The sequence below is a fragment of the Colobus angolensis genome, unplaced genomic scaffold (genome assembly GCF_000951035.1).
Source record: "Colobus angolensis palliatus isolate OR3802 unplaced genomic scaffold, Cang.pa_1.0 Scaffold369, whole genome shotgun sequence".
Lineage (NCBI taxonomy): Eukaryota > Metazoa > Chordata > Mammalia > Primates > Cercopithecidae > Colobus > Colobus angolensis.
This window is the reverse complement of record NW_012117032.1, coordinates 497,012-504,843: the sequence shown is the minus strand read 5'-3', so window position 1 is coordinate 504,843 and position 7,832 is coordinate 497,012. Positions and strand designations below refer to the sequence as shown.

At 38.5% G+C, this 7,832-nt stretch overlaps 1 protein-coding gene across 3 annotated transcripts; it reads right to left on the bottom strand.

Moving 5' to 3' along the window:
- Positions 1-716: 716 nt before the first annotated feature.
- Positions 717-7,525, bottom strand: SERPINB3 (serpin peptidase inhibitor, clade B (ovalbumin), member 3). 3 transcript variants are annotated; one of them, XM_011953583.1, is made up of 8 exons: positions 7,408-7,525; positions 6,261-6,450; positions 6,007-6,063; positions 4,616-4,744; positions 4,027-4,144; positions 2,785-2,927; positions 2,343-2,498; positions 717-1,582 (listed from the first exon to the last, which is right to left on the bottom strand). In XM_011953583.1, exons 2-8 carry the CDS (start codon positions 6,423-6,425, stop codon positions 1,181-1,183), a joined length of 1,170 nt encoding a protein of 389 aa, XP_011808973.1. In that variant the 5' UTR covers positions 6,426-6,450; positions 7,408-7,525; the 3' UTR covers positions 717-1,180. The 3 variants fall into 3 exon arrangements, with proteins under 3 accessions (XP_011808973.1, XP_011808974.1, XP_011808976.1); XM_011953584.1 differs by having other exon boundaries at positions 2,343-2,435; XM_011953586.1 differs by lacking the exon at positions 2,343-2,498.
- Between the last annotated feature and the right edge of the window lie 307 nt (positions 7,526-7,832).

Genomic DNA, 7,832 nt, shown 5'->3' with positions numbered 1-7,832 from the left:
AGATCATCCTGGCCAACATGATGAAACCCTGTCTCTACTGAAAATACAGAAATCAGCTGGGAGTGGTGGCACACGCCTGGAGTCCCAGCTACTCAGGAGGCTGAGGCAGGAGAATCGCTTGAACCCGGGAGGCGGAGGTTGCAAGTTAGCCATGATCACGCCATTGCACTCCAGCCCGGCGACAGAGTGAGAGTCTGTCTTAAACAACAACAGCAATAGCAACAACAGCAACAACATTTTCTTCCATGCAACCAGTTGGCTAGGTCAGAATCTTAGATGTCTTTCTGCAACTATTACTTTCTAAATAATTTCCCCAGGCCATTTCTTTCTCTCCATTTCCACTCCCAATACTCTAATGGTTTCCTAATTTATATATGGTAACCACACTGTTCTTTCCTCTCATCCATTGATATTAGAGTAGCCAGAGATGTATTTTCAAGATGCAGATATAATTTTATCCCCCTCTTTGACAAATAAACAATCAAACAATCAAAGCCTCTAATGAGCTTCTTATCCCTTTTAGCATAAAATAGAAAGTTTCTAATGTGGTTTATAAAGCCTCTCAAGTTCTGAGATCTGCCTTCTACTCCAGGCTGGTCATGAACTACTCTTGTTTTGAATTTTCCTTTGTATATGATTAATATATTTCTAAATTATCTTTCCCACGTATAAGTGGACACTTCCCCTTTCCTGAGAGAAAAAAGGTAAAGCAAAAATGATTTAAGTAAGTCATTATTTTATTGATGATGTGTTTTATAGAATCACAAAATTTAGAAACGTAAGAAGGATTTCAGGTATCACCTAAATTCAAAGAAATATGGGTTTCTAGGTTGCTAAGTCTGAAGAGAAAGTATGATTTGGTTTGGTCCATTTAAAACAGGTCACAAACAGAATTACATTTCAAATTTAGAAGATACAGTATTAAATTATTCATCTTATCTTGGACATTTTTCCTCAAGGAGAATTTTTCTGGAAGAAAAAATAGGTTTATATGTGTGATTGTTAAGAGAAAGAGAGAAAGGCATGCTATTTTGATCGTTAAATTCTTGATGATGACTATCATCATCAAGATGAGACAGAAAAGAAATATGAGCCAAGAGAATCTGTTGTTGCCAGCAATGAGTTTACCAGAACACCTCTAGATGAACATTTTCCAAATGGGGTGACAGACTAATTGCATCTAAGGGGATGAGAATCTGCCAAAGAAGAGGATGCTGTTGGTCTTATTTTGTCTGATGAAGAATAGGAAAGGGTGATTACAATGGAACTCTTCATTAGTTGAAGGAGGTGATGATATCCCTGTTACTACGGTGGCAGCTGTAGCCTCTGCTCCCTCCTCAGTGACCTCCACAAAGGCCTTGTGTAGGACTTCAGATACTGTGAGACCGCGGCTCCCGGTCATGCCTGAGAGGTCTGCATCCCCACTGAAGATATCCACCATTCCCATGTTTCTCAACGTGTCCTTGAGTTTATAGCTCTCTTCCACTTTGAACCGAGGCAAGTGTAAATCCACATGTGCCTCTCTCATATTCTGCAAACTTGTCCATTCCAACAATTTCTCAGCAGTGAGTTTCTCTTCAAGCTATGCAAATAGAAAAAAGAAACTGATATGACTAACTATTGATCTCTAATACACCTTAACAATGAGTTGACTATGTGGAGTATCTTTATTTTGGCAATAATGTGAAATACAGAAGGTTCATTATTAGATATTATTCTAATAGGAAAAATATGAGTCCTGAATATATCAATACACTGAATTATATGTGTATATGTAAATATATGTATCTAAAAACAGAATCATGTTTTTATGTATATGTAATGTGTGCATATGTATGTATACAAATGTATAATACATATGTAAAATATGATTACAATATTTTGTATACAATGAACTGTATATATCACTATTTTTTGTGCCAACAGCTTACTACATGTGTCAATTTTTAATAGGCTCATCTTATTTTTCTGTATACATTATTTAGTATACATTGCAATTATTGTATATACCCTAAATCTCTATTCCCTTTTTTACTTGGTGTATTTGTAAACTTTCCTCACATTGCTATGTATTTCTCCCAGTCAAGTTTAAATTGCTGCATAATAATATCATCAAATTGATATCCTATGCATGTAACTCTAATAAATTAATAATTAATTAAGCCCCCAGTTTGTGTCAGGCCCTATGCTTAAATATTTGTAATATGAAGATGAGTAATCATTCCTCACTTTGAATTTTTAATTATTTTGAGGAAATTTGGTCACAAGTTTTTACCTTGTTTAAACTTGGTATCTTTGGAAAAAAGTCAGGCAGTAGAAGAGTTGTAGATGCAAGTTTTTACCTTCTGCAGACCATTGATTTCATTCGGCAGCAGCACAATCATGCTTAGATCTTTGCCTTTGTATGGTATTTCCAGTACCTTGGCCTGTACATCCTCCAGCAAGGCAAAATTAAAGGACTTGTTTTGCCTCATCATCTGTACAGACTTGTATGTATTCTGCAATAAATCAATGTGTCCAACAAATACCAAGTGAGACACAAGACAAAAAAGATAATATTATTGAGATATCAACACATCCTTCTTCTAAGACATAACCCAAGAATTTAATGAGTTAGAGACAAAAGTTTCTTCAGGTATGTCTTACTAAATAAGAAGTTATAAGACTAAAACAACAAAATAACAGACATGATAAATTTTATTTTTTACTTGTCATGATACATTCCATCAGAAATGTTTAAATTTATTAACATATTATATTATATAAATAAAATATAGATAATACCTTGTTTGGCCAAAATTTTTCCTCTTTAGTATTTTCTTTATTAAATTTATTTTGCCATTGACCCTTGAAATAGATTGCGTTCACAAGAACCAGTGTGGTATCGTTGCCAATAGTCCCAACAGGAAGTAGGTTTTTAATTTTTTCTGCAAGGGAAAGAATGAAAGAGTCTTTTATACAAGGTACAAATGGTTTGTCTGGAAGATGCTTTGCAAATATTCGTGACTGATCATTAATTATTCACCCAAATCCTTACTTTAGACTCACTGACTTTGGTCTTTGAATTATTAGACTCACCGACCAATGGTTCACCATATGCAGCTTTCTTTCAGGCTACAGTCAGATAAAGTTACCCTTGATGGAGACATCACTTCTTGTGATAGAGAAGGAATTCAGGTTCTCTATGAGTGACTTCAGTCATCTGATATGGAATACTGATAAACTGATTTTATCTACTCTTTCAACATATGTCTTTCCTTTCTCCCTCCCTCCTCTTCCTACTTTTTTTTTTTTTTTTTTTAAACTATGGGGGCCGAATTCAGAGGAAGTAGGCCCTAACTGCTTTTTAGGACAAGTGATATGAGCTCTGCAATATGAAACACATGTCCTGTCCTGTCAGACACTACTTCTGGAGGTATCTTCCTATTCACTCTCATGTTGAGTTGCTGTAAGTTTGGCCTGTAATGAGAGGTGGGAGGTAGGAAAGATGTCTATGGAATGGAGACTTTGTTAAGCTCTTCGCCTTTGATGGAGAAAACAGCTGTGATAATCCCTGCAGAACGTGTGGCTAGAGATGTGGTCCAGGCAGCTCTAGTTCAGACAGCAAAAGGGTGATTTACCAGAAAGCTACTTGTTTCCCAATTAGTAAAGGAGAAGGGAGATGCTTTCGAATGTTTTCTTTTAAATATTCATCATTAAAAAATTGGTTCTGATTTAAAGTAAAGGACATGATCTCAAAATGGGCCTGAGTGGAGACAGGGGATCCACAAAGCTATTGTCATCCAGGAACATGAGCAAATAATTCTCCGGCTGTGTTTTCATCTAATTGGCTTCCTGTGATTTCCTCTTTGGCTCCCCGAGGCTCTCTTCATATTCATTTGGAAAAACTCTTCATCTGGAGTGCCTTCTTCTGTCTTCCCTGCAAAGCCATCTCAATCCCCACTACTGGTCCCCATGCAGTGACAGGCACAGGGCTCACTCGCATAGGTTTCTCAAAGGCATTTCTATATTGGGCGGTTCTCCTACCATTCGTTTGACTTTCCACCCAGGAGTTAATCTTCTTTCGACTTTCTTCTGGAGCCTTTGCAAAATCAACAGATTCCACACTGGTCTGGTAAAATTTCTTGATGGCATCTAAATATTCCTTTGAGACATGAAGGAAGAAAGTAGGAATTAAGAGTAATTTATGTAACTATGTATTACCAAACTTAGTTATTTATAATTATAGTAAGCCGAATCCAGAACCTGAACAAATGCAGTATCTCCTGTCCATGCATAATTTTATACAGGTGCCACGTAGGCAATGCAAAAGGGTAGTGTGGGCTGGCACAAAAAACAGGTCACTGAAGGTCAGTGCCGGTTTACTGATGGTATCTTATTACTCACTCTACTACCCAACCTCCTCTTTTATTACAAGATTATCCCTAAATCCACTCTTCACTGATGTATTGTTGGGGTGTGGGATACTCCAGTGGGGGAGCGTTGTGGAAATGGAGCTAATGCACTCTGAGTAAATGCTACCCCCATGGGTCAGGCAGACCCATGTGCCTTGCTTTCTTCCATTTGGCCACTCAGAGGCACAGACACCAGGCTGCAGATGAAAGGTGAAATTTACCTGTAAAAATTGATACGTCTTTTCTCCGAAGAGCTTGTTGGCGATCTTCAGCTCATATACATCAGTGGATTTGTTTAATTCAGTCAGAAGCTTTTGAAACTGGTGATGAACATTTCCTGACCTATCAACCTTCAAACGTCAAAAAAGGAGATCACTGAATTACTGCATCAATGTAAATTCTAAACCCGTGCTAAGTCTGTTAGATCAGTTCCTACAGGCTAGTAGTTTCAATGATGACCTTTTGCTTATTCCCTGATACTTGGTGTATTTCACCTCAAATACTCTTCAAAATCTACCTTACGTTTGACTTCTTCCAGAAAATTCTTCCTGCACTAATGTACTCCAATCTTTCCTCTTCCGAACTAAAGATGCAGCACTGCCTACCATTGGGTTTTCCCCTTGTTGGTTTAAAGGGTTAGGTTTGGCTTCCCAGTTAAACTGTCAGTTCCTTAAGGACAAGGACCATATTACACTTCTAACAGACATCAAGAATATGAGTATATTTAAGTTTGGATATTTTAAATAGATTATGCCGGGAAGCCCTGTTATACCTGTTGGTGGTATCATCTTGTAAGACACATTGACTGATCTATGGCTCTTTCCTCATGATGGTCATTCTCTGCATGTGAGAACAGTGTGTGCCAGGTACATGGGTAAGAGCTTTACATGGGTAATTCTAAGTCTTTAGTTCAATTCAGATGTAAACAAGAAAGCTCAGAGAATAGAAAAAAGAACTCTGTTTATAGAGACATAAATTAGAAGTGCCAAGTTTTGAACCTAAGCCTGTTAAATCTAGAACCTTCTACTTTCCATCAAAGCATTTTTCTCTATTAAGGCTCTAAATCAATATATTCCATAGCAATCATTCTCCAAAATAGACTTGTGCTTATTCCTCTTAATCTCATTAATGACTCAATTAAAATTAAAGTATTTTTGCAATATTACTGTGATTAGTATGATTATAGCTATTTTATAATAATAACATTTATTATGACTTTATGGGCAAGGCACTGTTGGACATGTTTGCATGTATTTGCATGTATTGAGTCAGATTTTTTATTACCCTTAGTTTTCTGGGATGAGGTCACTAGGATTCTGAGCAATTGTGTCCTGCCGTGTTCATCATTTGTGAAGAGCAAAGCTGCAATTTGAACCCACGCTATCCTGATCCAGACCTATGCTCTGAAGTACAGCACTGACTGTCTTTCAGTAACGCAGAAACAAGGAATAACAATTATGTGCCATGAAATGCCAACCCACTCTGTATGTCTCAGTCTTTTCACCCAGGCTTTCCCCTAAGAATGGCCTTTACTTAGTTTCTGTGAAGTTCCAGGTTTAAACTATGACCTGCTCAGGGATCTAAAGCTGAACCAAAGTGCTCTGTGACTCACGTGATGTGTTGCAGCTTTTTCTGTGGTGTTCTCTGTGACTTGATCAAAGTGAAGAACCTGGAAGAGACGTGAAGTGGGACAAGAAAACTTTACTCGAAAGATCTGTTTAAGTCAGTGGGTTCACAGTTATGGGAATTCCTGCTCAGCCCCCTGCGCTACCCATCAGGCCACTACATCTATTACCATCTGCATGCTAGCCGCCGAAACCACAGAGAGAAGCTGCAACAGGACAGCCTAATGAAGCTGATACCTACCTTGTTAATTTGTTGTGCGGTGTTGTCTTTGGCCCCTAAGAGGACCATCCCCAATGCTGATGTGATGCTGATAGGGGAATAGAAGGTGTTGTTCTTTTGTGATTTTCTGAACTGTTGGAACAGATCGAACATGAACTTGGTGTTGGCTTCACTGAGTGAATTCATGGCGAACTCGATGTGATCTGGACTCCTGGAAAAGCATCAGATTCCTGTCAGAATGACTTTAATAAATGGAGTGGTATTTTGTAGTATGATTTTCTTAAAGAAATGACATATCTGGGTTGTGAGATTTTGACATTTAAAGTTGTTCTTTTCGTGTTTGTAGCATTTCAATCTTTCTACAATGTGCATAAATTAAATATATTAATGTCCTAATTAAGCGGCTCACAAAATTACTGTTTTTAAAGACTATTGTAAATAAGTAATAGACCCTCTTTATCTTTCCTTCATTGCTGGTTACAATGGGGTAGGTAGGAAGGCCTTATAATGAATGCTAACAGGAGACCTCTGTGGATCACATCCAATTGGCTCTTTCTTTCTTTCTTTCTTCTTCTTCTTTTTTTTTTTTTTTTTAAAAAAAAGAAACAGAGTCTTGCTCTGTCATCCAGGCTGGAGTGCAGTGGCCAGATCTCAGCTCACTGCAAGCTCCGCCTCCCGGGCTTACGCCATTCTCCTGCCTCAGCCTCCCGAGTAGCTGGGACTACAGGCGCCCGCCACCTCGCCCGGCTAGTTTTTTGTATTTTTTTTTTTTAGTAGAGACGGGGTTTCACCGTGTTAGCCAGGATGGTCTCGATCTCCTGACCTAGTGATCCGCCCGTCTCGGCCTCCCAAAGTGCTGGGATTACAGGCTTGAGCCACCGCGCCCGGCCCCAATTGGCTCTTAAGAGGAATCCCTGACGTTTCCTTCAAGGCTTTGTGGGTGCAAGGCGCTCTTCCTCTGTGTTCCTCAGGGTGCCTTGGTTTACTTGGAACTAAGTAATTTACATAAAGGACAAATCAGATGAAATAGATATTTTAATTATGCCCTGGCAGAATAAGCAAAACATAATCAGAGAGAATGCAGGAGATGCATGATATAGAACACAGTATCATTATTATTCTCAAAAATAATTCATGTTATTAAGCTGGAGTGTCTTGAAGCACTTACCTGTATTCCTAGAGGAAGCAGACGGTGGGCAGAGAGCCTGTGAACCTGTGTGTGTCTGTGGAATGAAGGGTGAGATCCTGAATTTATGCCTCTCCTCTTGCTGCCTCTCCCTTTGTGGAGAAGAGATTTCACAAGAAGGCTAACACTCCTAATCTACAGGGAAAAAATGCAAATGCAAATCAGCAATCACTGGCTCATTTGAAATACATATAGGTGACTTTCTTGCTGCCTCTCCCTCTGTGGAGAGGAGATTTCACAAGCAGGCTAACACTTAACCTTGATGAGTAAGAACATTTATGACAAAGGATATGATTACTGTTCTACCATTGTACTTCCCTTTTAATCTATAGGGAAAAAATGAAAATGTAAATCAGCAATCACTGGCTCATTTGAAATAATGTAGGTGACTTTCTATTGCCAATGAG

What these genes read in the sequence shown, in the direction of transcription:
- SERPINB3 (XM_011953583.1), bottom strand. Translation starts at nt 6,425, where the DNA reads ATGAATTCACTCAGTGAAGCCAACACCAAGTTCATGTTCGATCTGTTC. An exon ending in AGACGTATCAATTTTTACAG is followed by an intron (nt 4,145 to 4,615) that starts GTAAATTTCACC and finishes CATGTCTCAAAG; the next exon opens with GAATATTTAGATGCCATCAA. An exon ending in GGTGGAAAGTCAAACGAATG is followed by an intron (nt 2,928 to 4,026) that starts GTAGGAGAACCG and finishes TTTCCCTTGCAG; the next exon opens with AAAAAATTAAAAACCTACTT.